Source organism: Neophocaena asiaeorientalis, unplaced genomic scaffold (genome assembly GCF_003031525.2).
Source record: "Neophocaena asiaeorientalis asiaeorientalis breed wild unplaced genomic scaffold, Neophocaena_asiaeorientalis_V1.1 scaffold114, whole genome shotgun sequence".
Taxonomy (NCBI): domain Eukaryota; kingdom Metazoa; phylum Chordata; class Mammalia; order Artiodactyla; family Phocoenidae; genus Neophocaena; species Neophocaena asiaeorientalis.
The window spans coordinates 3228570-3248462 of record NW_020173116.1 but is presented as its reverse complement, the minus strand read 5'-3'; the positions used below and the strand labels follow the sequence as shown (position 1 = coordinate 3248462).

At 43.5% G+C, this 19893-nt stretch overlaps 1 protein-coding gene across 5 annotated transcripts in view; it reads left to right on the top strand.

The window, feature by feature from the left end:
* The window catches only part of REEP1 (receptor accessory protein 1), a 121827-nt gene that overhangs the window by 52301 nt on the left and 49633 nt on the right, over positions 1 to 19893 (top strand). For all 5 annotated transcript variants that reach the window (XM_024743768.1, XM_024743767.1, XM_024743766.1 and 2 more), the window contains exon 3: positions 12824 to 12900. In XM_024743768.1, the coding sequence (XP_024599536.1) occupies positions 12824 to 12900 (77 nt within the window). The remainder of the gene's footprint in view (positions 1 to 12823; positions 12901 to 19893) is intronic.

Below are 19893 nucleotides of genomic sequence, written 5' to 3'. Positions count from 1 at the left end.
ATGCGGGACTTCCCTGGTGGTCCAGTGGTTAGAACTCCAGGCTTCCACTGCAGGAGGCACAGGTTCAATCCCTGGTCGGGGATCTAAGATCCCACAAGCTGCACGATGCAGCCAAAACAAAAAACAAAAAAAAAAACCCACAAATGTATTATCTCACAGTTCTGGAGGTCAGAGGTTGGATGGGTCTCACTGAATTGGAATCAAGCCTCCTTTTGGAGGCTGTAGGGGAGAGTCCATTTCCTCGCCTTTTCCAGTTCCTGGAGGCCACCTGCATTCCTCGGCTCGAGCCTCCTTCTCCATCTTCAGAACCAGCAGCATTGCGTCTCCCACCGTTCTTCCGTAATCCTGTCTCCCTCTGACCGCAGCCAGGAAAAGTTCTCCACTTGTAAGGATCATGTGAATACATTGGGTCTGCCTGGATAAGCCGGGATAATCTTCCCATCTGAAAGTCCTTAACTTAATAACTGCAAAGTCCCATTTGTCTTATAATGTAATATACTCACAGGTTCTGGGGATTAGGGTGAGGACGTTTTGGGGGCAGGGGTTGTTATTCTGCCTGCCATACCGCTAACTGGTTTCTCCACCTCCTGTCCCTCATCTCATGCTCTGTTGTCTACATCACTTCGACAAGCCTTTGAAAAATGGAAATCTATTCATTTTACTCCCCCTGGATCCTTTCATGGCTGCTTATTACTTGCAGGATGAAGTCCAAACTCCATTAGACAGCGTTGAACCTTCTTGATCTTTCTCTCTCTACTTTCCAGCCACTTCTCTACAAGCATTCAGTGCTTCTTTTTTATAAAAAAAAATTTATTATTTTCTTTATTTTTTTGGCCGTGTTGGGTCTTAGTTGTGGCACGTGGGATTTTTTGTTGCGGTGGGCGGGCTTCTCTCTAGTTGTGGTGCGAGGACTCCAGAGCACATGGGCTCTGTAGTTGGTGGCACATGGGCTCTCTAGTTGAGGCGTGCGGGCTCAGTACTTGTGGCGCACAGGCTTAGTTGCCCTTCAGCATGTGGGATCTTAGCTCTCTTGCCCAGGGATCGAACCCGCATCCCCTGCATTGGAAGGCAGATTCTTTACCACTGGACTACCAGGGAAGGCCCACGTTCAGTGCTGTTGTTCTCAACACCCAAAGTGTGGTCTGTGGACCGGCATTATCAACATCACCCGGGAGCTAGTTAGAAATGCAGAGTTTCAAGGCCTACCCAGACCTCCTGAATAAAAATTGGCATTTTTAACAAGATCCTCAATTTGAGAAACACCGCTCTTGATGTTCATAGCTTTTTATGTCTTTCCAAACTCACTGCAGTAGTCAAAGATTTGAGACAAAAACTTAAACAGAAAGGAATTTATGGGAATTTGTAGGATTAACTAGAAGCCGGGGGAAAGATATTCAGAAATTGGGGAAGATCTGAGAAGGCTGGGTGACAGCCAAGCTTATACCTCAGGAAGGGTCTGGTTAGGAAGCTGCTGCCCAGGTCACCACCATGGAACTGTCTGCCAGCTGCCCATGGCTTTGGAACATTTCATGAAGATTCAAAACCCTGGATAGGGGCATTTGATTTTTCCAAGCCTGGATAATAGGCCTTGCCTCCCATAAAGACCTGCATGCTGGGAGACACCCTCCAAATGAGAAGGCTTTGGATGCTGGTAGTTTAACAAAAATACATACACACGCGCGCGCACACACGCGTGCGCACACACATGCACACACAGCCCCCTTCAGAGATACTGCACGTTTGGTTTCAGACCACAACAATAAAATGAATATCACCAAAAAAGTGAGTCACACAAACTTTGGTTTCCTACTGCATATAAAAGTTGATTTTTACATTATGCTGTAGTCTGTTAAGTGTGCAGTAGCATTATGTCTAAAAAAACGCTATACACACCTTTATTAGAAGGTAATGCTTTTGGGAAAATGGCACCAATAGACTTGCTTAACCACAAACCTTCAGTTTGTAAAGAAAAAAAAACCCAAAAAACCACAATATCTGCAAAGTGCATTAAAAAAAGCACAGTAAAACAAGGTATGCCTGTATATTATATACATGAAAATATATAGTATAATGATCTAAATTACAGTTACTTCTTGGGCTGCATAACATCCACATCCACTTTTTTACCCAGGTTTTGGCTTTTAAAGAAACTAAAAAAAAAAAGAGTAGCCCCCGCTTGCCGCAACTAGAGAAAGCACGTGCACAGCAACGAAGACCCAACTCAGCCAAAAAGAAAAAGAAAAAAAACTTCCAACAAGAATTCTCTACCACTCATTTATTGATGCTTGCTAAATCCAATTCTTCATCTGAGTCCAGCTCCAGATCCAGTATCCTCCGGCTCTGACAGGATCTAACCTTAATATTCAATCCTCTAAAAATTAAATTGTCAAGTGAACCATCACTGATACACCGTATATACTATATTAGGGGGAGAAGGAGAATAAATAAAAATAAAATTAGTTAAAATATTTCAATCTATACATAACACAGAAAGGAAGAAAATGGATAGAAGGCACAGTCCTTATTTAGGCAAGTGGTCATGAGTTCATAGTTGGTATTTATGTCTTTTGTTAAAAGATGATTTTTAAAAGGGTAAAATAATGATTCTTGTACAAATATAAAATTACCACATGTTGAAAATTTTACTTAACTCCTTAAGTAATGAGGGAACCAGTAAGGTGTTAAAAAACAGTTCAAAGGAGACTCCAAAGAACATATATATATATAAGCATTGAGGAATTACTAAATGAATTTGTTCATAGATATTCAACTGATTTCTTGGGAAGTAGGGCCATTGGACCCAGTTGTACCTCCATTGGACAAAATTCTTTGGCACATCTATAGACTAAATTATTTGCGTTGTAATCAGCTTTCTGTAACTTACAAAGTTGCAAAATAGCTCAAAGACATTGTAAAACAAGACACCTGCAGAATTAAGATAACTCGGAAGGCTGCTGTGGACAGCACCTAGCATTCCACAGGACACCCATTCCGAAGTCTTTCACAACTTTTCCTATTACTTCCCTCTTCCACCATCCAGTCAGTGCTCCCCTGTGCCTTCAGTGTGGTTTCTTCTCCAAGTGTGTGGCCTAAATCTTCATTCCTGAGGAATCTGAGACCTTAGTAGTCTTACCTCTGTAGGGTTGTAGTAGTGATCCATTGACTTTACCTCTGAAAAAGACAATACTAGGGGATCCCCTAGAGGACCCTTAAATTCCATCCACCCTCCTTCCTGCCACACTGTGTAGTAGCAACTCTAGTTCCCCTTGATAGGCAGGATCAGTCAACCCATGAAAGCCCACGAGTCCTTTTATTATCTATTTCCTGGTGGCATGGTGGTCTTGAAATGGCCAGGTGACCTTCTAGTCTCTGCCTCCACTTCATCAGAACCATTTTATATCCCTCACGGAAGCATCCACCTTTCGAGTACTAAAACTATTGAAAAGCAGAGTTCAGAGGTTTGAGGATGAGAAGCAGAAGTGTCGTGAGTGGGTTAGACCAGTGATTCTCAAACTTTAACATGCATATGAATAAATAGAGAGTTTTACTAAAATGCAGCTTCTGATCCATTAGCTCTGGAGTAGGGCCTGAGATTCTGCAAGGTCCTAGGAGTTTCCAGTGAACTGGAACCACAGCCCATGAACCACACTTTGAGTTACAAGGAGCTAGCCTTAGGCTTAATCATAAGAAACACCACCCTCATTTCCTTGGTTCCTGAACCTTTAGATTCTGGCTAAGATCCAGTACCTTGTGTCGGTCACTAGTTCAGAGAGGAAACTGCATCCTCTAGGACAGCATATCACCTCACAGAATGCTGACTCCCACCTGGTTCTTTTCTGGAACTCTCCAAAGCTCTTGTAGCATCGTATAAGGACAGCTGCCTCAGGGCATTGGGGTACATGATTAAGATCAGTGATTCCCCAAAACATCAGTCTACTGTCATATTTCTTCTGCTGTAAACGAGGGCCCTTGGTCAGAAGCAATGTTGGGATACATCAAAATGAACAGCGCACTTACTGAGTCCACAGCTTGCTGTATGGCTGCCAGAAACATGGCAGTGGGAAAAGCAAGTCCACATACCCAATAAATGAATATTCCAGAAAAGAGTCTATGCTGCCCTTTCTATGAAGGAAGGGGCTTGTTATGATGAGCCTGCTCCCAGGATGCTGGCTGGTGCCTTAAGATATGGTACTGTCCTAGAGATACTTAGTCACTACTGCTGGCAACTTGGTGTCTGAGCAGGGTCATGGCCAGGTCGCCCTTGGTGAGAGGGATGAACATTGCTGAGCCCATGTGTTCCCTCTGTCTACATGACCACTGGTCCATGAGCCCATTGAACATGCAATATCATGGGGTAAAAGGCTCATAGACAGGCGAAGGGCTGGTCATCTCATCCACCTGATTACCAAGAGCCTCCTCTGCCATCAGGACCTTTTGGTGAGCATTAGCAAGGACCACAAATATTTGCGTTCTGTGGGCCCATTCGTATAATTTCCAAAGCACCTCAACACCAATCGCTCAGTCTTGTCCCTTCCAAATACCTCATCATCTATCCAGATTCTTACCTGGTGTTTTAAAATGTATCCCAGATTGGTTTTAATCAGGTATGGTAAGGCATGCAGACACAGAAATGGCTCATGGAGGCAGAAGCTTTTACTCACAGTTCCCTGGAAGTAGGAGGCACAACACACCATGCAGGGCCACATGGAGAAGCACCAGGGCCAGTGAGGGGGAAATATGGGCAATGACCTTTATCACGGTTTCTGTGGGAAAGGCAAAGCAAGGCAGAGTAAGCAAGCTGAGAACTGGCTAGTTGGAATAAATTCAGCAGGCTCTGGGGTGTAGGGGCTGCCTCTAGGTATCTGGTACCAGGTCCTGGGGTGATTAGGGCTGGGAAGTATTGGCTACCTATGAGAGCTCCATAAAGGAGGTAGTTTGGAGTATGGATCCTGGATTGGGCAGTTTGCATGTTTGCTCTGGGGCAAGAATGTCTCAAGAATTAGCTAGTCCTAGAGGGGGCAGTCTCTCTCCAGTCAGCAGGACCCCAGATGTCACAGCATCAAGACTACAGAAAATAAGAAAATACAGTTAATAAACCTGGTGACAGTATAAATGTATTACCTCAGGACATTTCTTCTTCCAGGCTAACTGTGCTGCTCAAAGTTCTGCCTGCAGGGAATTTCCTTCCCCACTCCCTCCAGGTCACCCCTGACTATACAGTTGTCCACTGTGAGCTCGTGCCAGCAGATGGTACAGACTCATCTGTCAACCAGCCTCACATTTGTCCTTTCTCGGTCATTTGGCATAGGGAATTCCCCGTGAGGCTGAAGCAGGGCCCAGATGCAGGAGGAAATGTGAGAGGCTCAAGAAATATTAGTGTGACTGCATCGGGGAGGCTAAAGGTGAGGCGAAGCTAAGAGGTGGCTGACTTTGCTGTCTCCACAACTCAGGGGGGAGACCTTTTGCAGGCTCCCAGGAGCCCTGGGAGCAGGGTCTGATGGGCTGTGGGGTCTCAGCCCGCCTCTGTGGCTCATGGAAGGTCAACAAGCTCTGCTTCCCACCCTTTATTATGGCCTAGGGTTACCACTGCTCTCCTATCTTCTCATTCCTGTGCTTGACCAGTCCAGAGGGAGTTCCCAGTTATGCTGTCAACTCTCCACTCTAGAGTTGCCCCCAGTGATAACCTCGCAAATCAGCAATAACTTTCTGTCTCTTTTATGGATGCTGGCCCACCCAAGCTCCCCCTCAACTTGCAAGGAATTTTGGGTAGAATCCCTCAAACCTGGCAAGTTCTATTTCAAATCTTGGAAAAATAACTTACATTTGGTTTCTCTGAGGCCTAGTGGGGAAAACCATTTCCAGGTAATTTATTTATGGTTTCCGTGAATGAGTCACCAGTATTTCATTTACCTTGTGAAGCTCAGTGAGTCATTCTCAGACCCTTCCTTCTGCATGAAAGTGTTTTAAAGTGGAGGAGTACATGATGGAAACTTCTTTTAGGCTAACACTTCCAGCCTCCTCTCTGCCTTGGCTCCCTCACCTTTGTCTTCAGCCCCAACCCCCCTCCTGAGATTTAGTTTTGCCTTTCCAGAGGCCTGTTGGGCATTCTTCTTGGATGTCCTCTGGGACCCTCAGACTATCCTCTGCCTCATGGAGCTTAGCTTCTTCTCCCTAAATTGGCTCTTTCTTTACTTTCTTGCTAGTGTGAGAGGCTCCATAACTATCAGTCACTCATGCCCTGGCTTCACCAGGACCCTTTCATCCCATGTATACCTAGCCATCCATCTCATGGGGAGCATCTGTTGCTTTGCAAGCTATCTAATTTTGTCTTCTCAAAAAGCCACCTAGACTAGTATTTTCCAAAGTATATTCCATCTCAACCTTTTTGAGACCGTTCATTCTTTTCCATTCACAACACCCAACATTCTAATCCAGGCATTTAAAACATATTCACCTAGAACCTACTATGTGCCAAGAACTGTTTTGGGTACAAAAGATATAATGATGTGCAAGAAGAACTGGTCTCTACTCTCAGGGAACTTACAATGTAGGAAGAGAAACATCAGAATAAACAGATACTTTCAAAGCAGAGTGGTAAGTGTTATGACAGGGAACATGTATGATACCATGGGAGGAAGAAAGGAGAGGATACGTAAACTTTGGGCACTTCCTGGAGGAAATGACAGTTAAGTTGATATCTGAGGGCTGAAATCTGGAGGCAAAAGAAGATGCTCTATTAGGAAACTGAAAGAGGTTCGTTATAATTGGAGTGGAAAATTCGAGAAGGTATGTGTGAGGAGGAGAGCTTTTGGTGGAGGTAATCAATGTCCAGTTTATGCAAGGACTTGTAATCCAATTTAAGGAATTGGGGCCTTATTGTAACAACAATAAGGAGCTATTGAAGGCTTTAAGCTAGGAAGGAGAATCATCAAATTTGGGTCATTCTGACTGGAATATGGAGGACGGATTGGGAAGCGGGTAGAGGTATAAAAACCAATCAAAAGGCTGTAGTTTTGTTCTAGGCAGGAGATGGTGGTGGTCTGAAGTAATGGTAGAGGGATGGAGAAAAGATAAGTTCAAGAGAAATAAGAGGGTGGAAGTGACAGAACTTGATTCATTGGCTGTGTTAGGTGAAGAATGCAGAACTTCCTTCAGGGAGAATGTCTAGTCTAGGGTTAGAAGAGGATGTCAGGAACAAAGCCCTGAGGAGGAATTGATGAGCCTGAGAAGTAGCCAGCAAGTTGAGAGGGAAATCAGGTAGTGTTGCGAGAGCTTTTCAGTAAGTGATAGTTTCACATCTAGCTGAAAAGTCAAGCAAGTCAAGTGAAAAACTGAAAAAGGGTCCCTTACACCCCCCTTGAAATATGTTACAAAGACCCCAGTGAGGGCAGTTTTGATGTAACGGATGCAGTGCACTGAGTAAGTGAGGGATGAGGAAGTAGACACTGCAAGTGTAGGTGACCCATTGGAGAAGTTTGTGTCTAAGCGTTGTGTCAAGGAAAAATATTTTTTTATTGTTGTTATCATTTTCCTTTGTTTTTAACCAAAGATACTAGAGTGTGGTTTGAACACTAAAAAGAAAAAGCCTCCAGAGAGGGAATTCAGGCTCCTGGCAGTGTATCTGGAAACCAGTGTTGGGAATTCCTGGATCTTGGGCCCCAGTATGCCATGGACTTTACAGCTGGACTAGATCTTGTTTGCTCCCTGATAAGGAGCCCGTTCTGCTGCAGATAAACTTGGTAGCATGTAGCATCTTAGATAGTAGTTTCTTTCTTTTTTTTTTTTTTTGCGGTACACGGGCCTCTTACTGTTGTGGCCTCTCCCGTTGTGGAGCACAGGCTCCGGACGCGCAGGCTCAGCGGCCATGGCTCACGGGCCCAGCCCCTCCGCGGCATGTGGGATCTTCCTGGACCGGGGCATGAACCTGTGTCCCCTGCATCGGCAGGCAGACTCTCAACCACTGTGCCACCAGGGAAGCCCCGATAGTAGTTTCTTTTGATGGACTAAGCCAGCCTTGTTTCCAGGGGACTGTCTTGTTTTTCTAAATAGAGAAGTCCTTTAATTAATCTATTGTGCCACATGTTTCAGAGTCACAAAGACAATGGAGATTCACCAGAACTGCCTTCATGTTTGAAAGATATTTTTGCTGGGTATAGAATTATAGGTTGACACTTTTTTTTCTTTTAGCACTTTAAAGATGTTATTCCATTTTCTTCTGGTATTCATTGTTTCTGATAAAAGGTCAGTTATAATTCTTATTGTCATTCCCCTGTATGTAATGTCTTTTTTCCCTTGCTTAAGATTTTCTCTTTGCTTCTTAGCAGTTTTACTATGATGTGGCTAGGTGTGGTTTTCTTCATATTTATCTTGCTTCAATTCATGGGATTCCATGGTCTTGTGGGTTTGATATTTTGGTCAAATTTTGGAAATTTTGAGTCGATATTTCTTCAGATAATTTTTCTGTCCAATTCTCTTTTTCCTCTCCTCTAGAATTCCTATTCCATATGTGTTAGACTGCTTGATGCTGTTCTACAGGTATTGAGACTCTTCATTCCGCACCTGCCCTCCTCCAATCTAGACTTCAGCCTGGTTGACTCTATTGTTTTGTCTTCAAGTTCACAAATCTTTTTTTGTGTCCAAGCTGCTATAAATTCCATTCAATAATTAAAAAAAATTTTTTTTCAGATATTGTATTTTTCAGTTCTAGGATATCGTTTAGTTCTTTTTAAAATTTTTCCTTCTTTCTCTTGAAATTTCCCATCTCTTCACTCGTTATATCTACCTTTCCCTATAGATTCTTTAACATATTTCTACTTTTTAAAGAAAATAATATTGAACCCACCCTTTTTCTCCTAGGATAAGTGTCTTGTTAAGTGGTGACAGAAGAAAAATTTAGTTTTATAACAAAATATTTGTTAATAAGTTGCTGTATATCTTCTTTGGTGAGGTGTCTTTCGGATCTTTTGCCATTTTAAAAATTGGGTTATTTTTGTTGTTGTTGAGTTTTAAGTATTCTTTGTTTATTTTGGATACAAGTCCTTTTTCAGATATATGTATTGCAAATATTTTCTCCTAGTCTGTGGCTTGTCTTTTCATTCTCTTAACAATGTCTTTTGCAGAGCAGAAGTTTTTTATTTTAATGAAGTCTAACTTATCAGTTTTTTTCTTCCATGGGTCACACTCTTGGTGATGTATTAAGATTCATTGACAAGCTCCAGGTCACCTAGATTTTCTCCTGTGTTATCTTATAGAAATTTTATAATTTTGCATCTATCATTTAGGTCTGTGATCCATTTTGAGTAATTTTTGTGGAAGATGTAAGATCAACACCTATATCTATCAATTTTTTTTGAATGCAAATATCCAGTTGTTCCCAGCACCATTTATTGAAAAGACTATCTTTTTTCCATCGATTTGCCTTTGCTCCTTTGTCAAAGATCAGTTGACTATATTTATGTGGTCTGTTTTGGAGCTCTATTCTATTTGTCTAGTCTATCTGATATATTTATCTGTAGTTTCACTAATACCACACTGTCTCGATTATTGTAGCTTGTGTCTTGAAGTTAGATAGTGTCCGTTCTCTAACTTTGTTCTTCTTCTTCAGTATCATATTGGCTATTCAGATCTTTTGCCCTTCCATATAAACTTTAAAATTAATCTGTCGATGTCCACGAAACAATTTGCTGGCATTTCAATTGGGATTACATTGAATGTATAGATCAAGTTGGGAAGAACTGACATTTTGATAATACTGAGTCTTCCTATCCATGAACATATAACATCTCTCCATTTATTTAAATCTTCTTTGATTTCTTTCATCAGAGTACTGTGGTTTTCCTCATACAGAGCTTTTGCATATTTTGTTAGGTATATTCCTAAGTAATTAAATTTTTTGGTGCTAATATAAATGGTATTTTTCTTTTAAATTTCAAGTTCCAGTTGTTCTTTGTTGGCATATAGGAAAGCAATTGGTTTTTATATTTTTTATATGATTATTTTATATATTAACCGTGTGTCCTCAAACCTTGCTATAATTGCTCATTAGTTCCAGGTTTTTGGGTTTTGTTATTGTCAGTCCTTTTAGGTTTTCTATATAGACAGTCATGCCATCGGAAAAAAAAGACAGTTTTATGCCTTTCTTCACAGTCTGTATACTTTTTATTTCATTTCTTGTCTTATTGCATTAGCTAGGAATCCCAGTATGATAGTGAATAGGAGTGTTAAGAGGGGACCTCTTTATCTTGTTTCTGATCTTAGTGGGAAAGCATCTAATTTCACACCACTAAGTGTGATGTTAGCTGTAGTGTTTTTTGTAGATGTTCTTTGTCAAGTTGAAGAGGTTCCCCTCTATTCCTTTGCTGAGAGTTTTTATCATAAATGGGTATTGGATTTATTAATTATTGATTCATTTTCTAAAAGATATGGGCCCTTGGCACATTTTAAGTTGGGTTTTGTCTTTTTATTATTGAGTTGTATGAGTTCTTTATTATTTGGATACAAATACCATATCAGATACTGATTTGCAAATATTTTTTCCCATTTTGTGGGTTGTCTTTTCACTTTCTTGATGGTATCCTTTGAAGTACAAAAGTTTTAAATTTTGACAAAGTCTAATTTATCTGTTTTCTTCCTTCATTGCTTGTGTTTTTGATGTCACATCTAAGAAAACATTGTTTAATCCAAGGTCACAAGAATTTACTCCTGTGTTTTCTTGTAAGAGTTCTTACATTTAGGTCTCTAATACATTTTAAGTTCATTTTTTGTATATGGTGTGAGGTAGAAGTCCATCTTCATTCTTTCACATGTGAATATCTGGTTGTCTTAACACACATTTATACTTTTTAAAGTCCTTGCTAATTATAAAATCTAGGTCAAATATGGATCTGTTTCTATTGACCAGTTTTTCTCTTAACCATGGAGTATGTTTTCCTGTTTCTTCATATATATAGCTTTTCTTGTTTATTGGACTGTTATGTATAATACATCATAGGAACTCTAGACCTGCATTGCCTTCTTGTGAAGCACGTTAATTTTTGTTCTCACAGGCAGTTAAATTCTGACAGATCATCTTGACCTTGTGGCAGCTAGGTTTTACGTTTTATTGGGGCAGGTGTATTTCAGTTTTGCTCTTAGTCCTAGAGCTAATCTCTTAGTCCTAGAGCATAATTTTTATTCCTAAGGTATGGCCTTTTAGGTGTTTCACTGGAAATTCCCAAATGTTTACCAAGCTCCTCTAATTTGGCAGAACTTGAACTCCGAACTCTGTTTCTCCTCCAGTGGGCAGAAACTGAATCTCTCTTCAACTCTCAGTTTTCCAGCTGTATTTTACTCAGTCACCTTGGAATATTACCTGATTCTGTACAATTCAGGAGCCAGCCAAGAAATTGAAAGGAATTGATATGTGGATTTGGGGGCCTACACCCTTACGGCTTCCCTCTTACTGGGGATTTTTCCTTTTCAGTTTCCAGCACCATTGGCAGTCTCAAACTCTATTTTCCACTTCCTCAGGCAAATAAGACTATGGATTTCTTCTGGAGTTCTATCTGCCCCATGATTTGCCAGCTAGGGAGTTTCCTTAACTACATCAACATGGATTTACTCTGGTGTGGTCCCCTTATTTCAAGAGTTGGATCCTTTCCAGTTTCTGCCAGCTTTTGATAGCTTTTCTAGCCTTCAAACAGTTGTTTTAACACATTTTGCTCAGGGAATTCCCTGGCGACCCAGTGGTTAGAGCTCTGCACTTTCACTGCTGAGGGTGCTGGTTCGACCCCTGGTCGGGAAAGTAAGATCCTATAAGCCGTGTGGCGTGGCGCGGCAGGCAATCAATTGATCAATCAATCAATAAAATAAAATATTGTGTTCAGAGTTTATTATCGTTATTGGCAAGAGGATTGGTCCAATACAAACGACCCCACCATTTCCAAAAGCCAGAAGGAACAGACTAAGGAATTTGGACTTTATGCTGCAGGCTAGAAGATTTTAAATGGAGGATTAATAGGTTGAGTTCATGCTTTTGGGGAGATTAGTATGGGGATAGTTTGTAGAATGGATTGGTGAGGGGAAAGCCAAGAGACAGGGAAGCAGTCAGGAGACCCCTGCAGTAGTTCAGGAGAGAGGGGACCAAGGCCTCAATTGGGAAGGAGAGACAGTAGAAATGGAAAAGTATGGTCACATGGGGGAGATTAAAAGAAAATATCCAGTTTCTGGGAGGGACTATGGGGATTTCCCACATGGAAGGGTTTTTTTGTTTGTTTTTGTTTTTGTTTTTTTGCCACACCACGGCATGCGGGATCTTAGTTCCCCGACTAGGGATTGAACCCACGCCCCCTGCAGTGGAAGCATAGAGTCCTAACCACTGGACCGCCAGGGAAGTCCCTGGAAGGGTTTTTAAATGACCAGTGAGGATTACCATCATTCCATATCAGAGAGTCTGGCCAGGTTAAAGTTTATTCCAGGGTGTGTCTCTGTGGAGGCTTGAAAACTTTATTCACCTGGTGTTAGTCCTGGGCAAATGACCTGACTGAAACCTGAGTCACTGCTGGTCTTCAGGTCTCCCTGGCTCACCTGAGGGCTATTGAAGGCCACCTAAAGTCTACTTAGAGCTTGAGCCTGGGTCAGTTGTGGAAACAGCCTCTTTGCCCCCAGCCCCAAGGTCTGGAGTAGAACTGGACCAACCTGGGGAAAGATAGGAAAAGGGGTTACCAATGCAGGCCACTCTGCCTGGACACATCTCAGCATCCACTGTCGGGGCCTGTTCTCTTCAAGCTGGCAGCCACTCCTCCTTGACCTTTTCTGCTAGCTTTGTTGCTTTCTCCTTCAACAGGTCAAATGGATGATGTACTGGATTATATTTGCACTTTTCACCACAGCAGAGACATTCACCGACATCTTCCTTTGTTGGTAAGTACTCCAGGAATTGGGACTTTTCCAGGAAAGATGTTGCCAAGTGTCAGGGAGAGGTGGGAAGGTCTGAAAGCAGTCTCAAACCTTATTAGCACAGAGAAGCAGGTGCAGGAATGCTAACTGGAACATTTCAAATCAATTAGTCTATAAAATTGTTCTTCAAGTAAATATTTATTGAATGACCATGTAAGAGCAGGTATTGTTCTTACAATGATATAATGATGGGCAAGATCAACACAATTCCTCAATTAATGGAGTTGGTAAAGAAGCATTCTTATGTTAAAAAAATAAAAAGGAGAAAAACAGTACACAAAAGTGTGCAATGAAACTAAGTTTCTCCCCTACACCATTCACTCTCACCATTACTGCTTTTCACAATTGTATATACTTTTAAAAAATGTATGCGTGTGTATACGTACACACATATACACATACTTTTCCTTTTTTAAAAAACAATAGTACTGTAGTATACCTAACAGTTCTCACTTTGTTTCTTAAATTTATTTTTGAAATACTTTGACGTAAGCATAAATAGATCTACCTACTTTTTTAAAGGCCACATAGAATTTCATGGTATAGATGGATCGTAATTTATTTAATCAGTCCCCTTTCGATGGACAGCTTTTTCTCTCTCATAAACAATGCAGCTATTACAGCAATGGACCAAGTGAAAATCATAAGTTAGGTGTTTGTATTCATATATTGTGTCTTAGCTGAAAGAGGCTGTGAATAATATACAGTATCCTGTTTGTATCTAAAGGGTCTGAGTTTGTACACATGTGAATGTGTACTAAAAATAGCGTGGAAAATACTTGTCTGTTAGCGAAGGTTATTTCCGCAACTTGGGATCATGGGGTCAGTTTCACATTTGCTGTGTTGTATGAATGTTTTACCATGATCAGGTTTCATCAGGGAAAATAATAAAGATATTTCCATTTTGGGAAAAAAAAAAAGTTCTTACCCCAAAAAGGATTAGCCTGGACTTACCCTCTGGGATGTCCTAGATCAAAGACATCCACTTCTCTGAATACCACTTCACTGAATCCTGTCTTGGGTCAGTGGCCTTAATGACCTCAGTGTGTAGTTTTTCCCCTGAAGGAGCCTGGCTTTCATCTCTACTGGGAGAGAGAGATGTCTCAGCTATTATGGCCTTAAGCTGGAAGGAAGGAATCTGGATTACCTAATTCAATATGCTTGTGCCACTCTGCCCTGTCCTGTGCCCAGATAAACAACAGACTGAAGACGGGGCTGAGTCTCCAGGACTGGAGATGGAGCTCTGCTGAGCCATTTTTTCGTCTTCCCCAGACCCCAGAGGCTGGCACTAGGAGGTGGACCTCATTTTGTGCAGAGCTACGGTGGGGAGGTTCCTGTCTGTCCTGCAGAGATGAGAACAGGCCAGACCCAGTGAGGATTGTGTAGTCGATTAAAGAGCGTGGCCAGCACTTCATGTCGTGCAGCCTTCTTAATGATGCCCTCCTTCTGTCTGGTGCCAGGTGGCCTCCTGCTGTCCTCCTGTCCCTTATCATGAACAAAGCGGGGAGAGCGTTAGTCTCATGAGCTCTTTCCCAGAGGTTTCGGGCATTTCAGCCTTGCTGCTCTTTCCTGGGTGGAAATCCTGCCTGATGATGGATATGCTGCTCCCTGGTAGCTGGAATACGTTTTACCCATGGCCCTGGAATTTTAGTCTCATGCCTAATAAGTGCTCAACAACTGTTTCTGGGATGGATTTGATTTTGATTTGGGGAGATGTATTACTTTTCTTTTTTTTTTAATTAAATTTTTGTTTATTTATTTATTTTTGGCTGCGTCGGGTCTTGGTTGCGGGATCTTCATTGCAACATGTGGGATCTTTCGCTGTGGCGTGTGGGCTTCTCTCTAGTTGAGGTGTGTGGGCTCTGTAGTTTGTGGTGCGTGGGCTCAGTAGGTGTGGCGCGCAGGCTTAGTTGCCCCGTGGCATGTGGGATCTTAATTCCCCGACCAGGGATCGAAGCCACATCCCCTGCATTGGAAGGTGGATTCTTAACCACTGGACCACCAGGGAAGTCCCAGTGTATTACTTTTCTGTTGCTGCAGTAACAGATTACCACAAATCTAGCAGCTTAAAACAATACAACTTTATTATTTCACAGTTTCTGTGAGTTAGAAGTCCAGGTAGAGTCAACTGAGAACTCTGCTGAGGAACTCACAAGGCCAAAACCAGGGTGTGGGTCAGCCTAGGCTCTTATCTGGAGGCTCTGGGGAGATTCCACTTCCAGGCTCATTCAGGTTGTTGGCAGAATTCAGTTCCTTGTGGCTGTAGGACTGAGGTCCCCATTTCCTTGACGTGTGCCACCCTGTCATCTTCAAGCCAACAATGGCACGTCATCTCCATCTTCTTCTGTTACCAGCCAGAGAAAGATCTCTGCGTTTGCTTTTAAAGTCTCAGGTAATTAGATTAGACCCACCTCAGTAATCAAGTATAATCTCCCTATCTTAAAATCAGCTGAGTAATTACCCTAATTACATCTGTAGAATCCCTTTGCTACATAAGGTAACATATTTGTGGATAACATGGGGAGGAAGGCCAAAGGATCAAGGTCATGTGCTGCATGCCACAGGAAGGCATCTGATAACTAGGGTACTTGGAGCATGTGCACAGGTATGGGTAGAATCCCCCTCTCTTCCTGACCCATGTGGAGGCCTCATCTGGTCCCTCGTTAGTCCCTCTGAACTGGCACTGTCCATGCAGTTTGTGGGTGGAAAGTGAGGGTCCCTTGCCTCTCTCCTGGCACCGTGGGCTCTGCTTCTGCAGGGAATGGTTCGTTGGGGCCCTTCCCTGCCTGCCTCGGCACAGCCTGGACACACCCTCAGTCTGCTTTTTCTTTTCCTGCCAACCTCCAGGTATTACAGATCATGGTCTCCTTCTAGGAGAGTCCTTCCTCTCCATCCTCCCTCTCGCCTGGGAATGGACATGGGATAGACCCATCAGACACAGGGCCCCCTTTCCCTTCCAGGGAATGGACACCAACTCAGCTGCTCTAAGCTCTGTTTATAATTGAAAGGGGGGCGGGGTAGTCCTGCACCTTCTGGCTTCCTAGAAGCATCTTTAACTTTTGTTTACTTCCAGGACTGGAGATCACCCCTCATGTGTATACTCTTCCCATCACTCTTCACTCATCCCCATCCTGCTCTCTCCACCCCTCCACCAGGGCAGTTCCCTCTTCATTGGTAACTTTTAAAAACTTTCTGTGTTGATGAAAACAGCCGTTGTGTATGGTCACAGAAGAGATAGGATGGGGGCTTCCCTGGTGGCGCAGTGGTTGACAGTCCGCCTGCCGATGCAGGGGACGCGGGTTCGTGCCAGGTCCGGGAGGATCCCACGTGCCGCGGAGCGGCTGGGTCCGTGGGCCATGGCCGCTGAGCCTGCACGTCCGGAGCCTGTGCTCCGCGGCGGGAGAGGCCACAACGGTGAGAGGCCCGTGTACCGCAAAAAAAAAAAAAAAGAGATAGGATGGTGGCTTTTTTCACAATTTGTATAAGTGATTTCATTTAATTTTTTAAAAACTATAAAATAATACATACACATGACAAAATAAAATTGAAACAATACACTAAAAAGTAAGTAGGTGCCTCTTCTTGTTCTCTATTCTTCTATGTTGGTGGCTTAGGGGCAAGATTCTTTTTTCCCCTGTAGTGTGTGTGTGTGTGTGTGTGTGTGTCTGTCTGTCTGTCTGTCTAGCCTCCCTCCATCCATGCTCTTCCCTTCCTTTCCTGTCCTGGCTAAGATACACAGCCTTTACTCCTACCCAGGATATCTCGTTCCACAGTAGAGAGGTAGGGAGGTTTCCCACTTATGTTCTGTGGCGTGAGGCTTTAGATTTCAGCAGTAGCTCTCAGCTTCTTTTGATACCACGGGGCAGCTGGCATCCCCAGGGACCTTCTCAGGTGGCCCGCAGGCCTTACCAACAGTCACTGGCAACTTAGACTAAAACTTGAGGCCCACTCAGTCCTAAGCTCATTTTCTCACTTGAATCTGCAAAGGGGAGAGGGCCCTCACCCACCAGAGAGTAATGTGTAGAGACTTCTGAGAGATTTGCTTTGGGTCTACCAAGGTTGAGCTGATGCCAGGTACATAGTAAGAATTATGAAGTGGATGTTCGTGGGCGGCGGATGGAGATTTGGAGAGAAGCAAGGCTCTTGATCCTCAGTAAGACATTGTTCCATATCACATTGCACATTATGGGGTCACCTGTTGGTTTCCACTCTCCTGCTAGATGATAAACCCCTAAGGGCGAGGACATGCCTAACCTAGCTTTGGTTTCCCTGTATTGCTTAGCACAGACCTTTCACCTCCTAGCTTTTCGATAGAATTTTCCCAACTGAATGAATCAATCAATAAGCTAGTTGTTGTCTTTGAGTAGGAAGTGGGGCAGGAAAAAAGCTTGAGGAAAGAAATTGAAAGGAAACGTAGTGATTGCTAACAGTAGGAGGCAGTCTTGAGATTCAAGTTTTGCTACTAAGACTCTAAAGGAGCCTACTTTTAACCAAAGTCCTGGAAAGGTCGAGAATTAGCAGGCTGTAACCTCTTCCTTTTTTCTTCTGTGGATATTCATGTCAGCTTTCTGCCCAAGGAACAAACCCATTCCATTGTGATTCTTCTATAACTAGTTGATTTCGCTTCAAAGGAAGCTCCATCACCCAAGGTGGACAGGGGAATACAGAGGAGCCCTCTGTGTCCTGGTCTAGAGATGCCAGGGAGGGCGGTATCTTGGTGGTCTGGAGACCACCAAGTGAAGTCTGCTACCGCAATTGGTCATTGGAGATGCTTTGCCAGCCTGACAAGAGAAGATTTGGGAGGTGAAGCCAGAAGGTTAGGAGGCAGGAAGGTTTTCAAAGGCTGCGTCAGCATGGATGGGGCACACGGGAAAGATCCTGAAGAACAGGAGGCTCAGTAGCAGGCTGGCCAAAGAATAAAGGGTCTCTGGCAGCCCAGAAGGATTGCTCAGGATCTAACGTTCTCCCCCCCACACCCCCGTCCAGCCTGGGGCAGGCTCTTACGGTTGGTCCTACACTGTGAGGGTGTGACTGTGGGCAATCAGACTCTTGTACCTATGTTTGCACAGAAGTACAACCTCTATCTGTAAATTAGATGCCCGCAGAAATTCCACTTCTGGGCATTTTCCTAAAGGCACGTTAGCATAGGTACATAAAGAAGCGTGCTCCAGGAGATTCACTGCAGCTCTCTTGTAGTAGCCAAAGATTGTAACCTTTTGTAAATATCCATTCACGGGGGTCTAGGTAGATGCTCACGCCCCCATACACAGCCATTAAGAAGAGGGAATAATAAGAACCTGCTGTATAAAAAAATAAATGAAATAAAATTCAAAAAAAAAAAAAAGAAGAGTGAGGCCTGGGGAATTCCCTGGCGGTCCAGTGGTTAGGACTCCGTGCTTTCACTACCAGGGCCCCGGGGTTCGATCCCTGGTTGGGGAACTAAGATCCCGCAAGCCACATGGTGCAGCCAAAAAAAAAAGAAATCCCCAAAGCGTACAGTTAATCATGTGTGTGCAGTAGGGGGAAGCAAGGTGTAGGAAGGGGTGCAGAGAATGCCACTAGGTGAGCATGGGGGACATTACGGGAGTCGTATGTACCCACACAGTTGTATATCTTAGCCCTAGTCCGCTTCTGGAAGGATGCACAAGACCCATGATGCTTACGTTTTTGGAAAAGCATCCAGGATGGGAAGGAGACTCTGCTATATACTCTTTTGGACTTCTAGAATTTTTTAAACTACGTGCACGCATGACCTATTTTTTACAAAACCCGTCTTTTACATAATAAACAAAAGAGCAGCGGCGTGACAGAACCCCTGGGATTATCCGTGAATCTTGGGTTGATGCCTGAGCTTTGCAGGTTCATTTGTCCCTTGGGGCTGACAAATACTTGTTTTCCAGACCAAACTTCCTTCACTGTTCATCACCAGAGTGTTCAATTACGGGAGAATCACACCTCTGTTCCTTCAGCTCCTTCTCTTTTCTGGCTGTGAAACATTAAGCAATCTTGACACGAAAGTGTCCTATAGTTGCTAAGGGAATATTCAGGAAGGGCCTGCCAGAAGAGAAGGCCGTGAACTAGGATGAGGAGAGGAGCAGGGGGTGGGGCCGCTGATTGGAGTGACATGAGAGTTAAAGGGCTCTGAAATGACTTGCTAGAAATTGCTCTTTGTTTGGGCTCTCTTATCAGGGAGGATGCCTGGGAGGGGTTTACTTTTCTGATTCCTCAGACTAGCCCAGGTGTCACTTTCCCTCATCGCATCTGTTTTAATGGTACCCAGACTTTGTTTTCAGGTCTGGTAAGACATGCAGACACAGAAATGACTATCATGAAGGAATAAGTTCGTTATATTCACAGATCCCTAGAGGTACAGCCCGCTGCACAGAGCCGCATGGGGAAGCACGGGGCTGATCAGGAAGCAGAGGCAGTAAGTGTGGGCAAGAGACTGTATTGTGGTTTCCATGGGAGAGGCAGTCTCTCCAGAGTCAGCAAGGTCCCAAGATGTCAAAGCATCAGAGTACAGAAAATTTTTAAATATGGTTAATACACATCCGGCCTGCCAAGTATGGTTGCACAGGTTGTTCGTAGCACAAGATATCTGGCCAAGGAGGCGAGTGGAGCTGAAATTCGGATGAAGCCCTGTTTGCAAGCCATGTGCTCCCAGGACTGCATCTAGCTGAAGGACTTGGCTTTTTCTCACACGTGCAGAGGCACCACATGGGTCAGCAGAGGCCCGTGATGGCACTCATCTCAGGTTGCTATTCTATATTAATCGTGATGATTTGAGCGATCTCTGTTTCCTTGACTGGACTACCAGTTCCAAGGACGCCAGAACCTTGTCTATGTTTCCCGCTAGACTGGAAGCTCCAAGAGAGCAGGGGTCAGGTCTTCTTTGCTTCCCACTGTCTCCTTGGTGCTCAGCACCGGCTGCCACATATGGGTGCTGGGTGAGTGTTC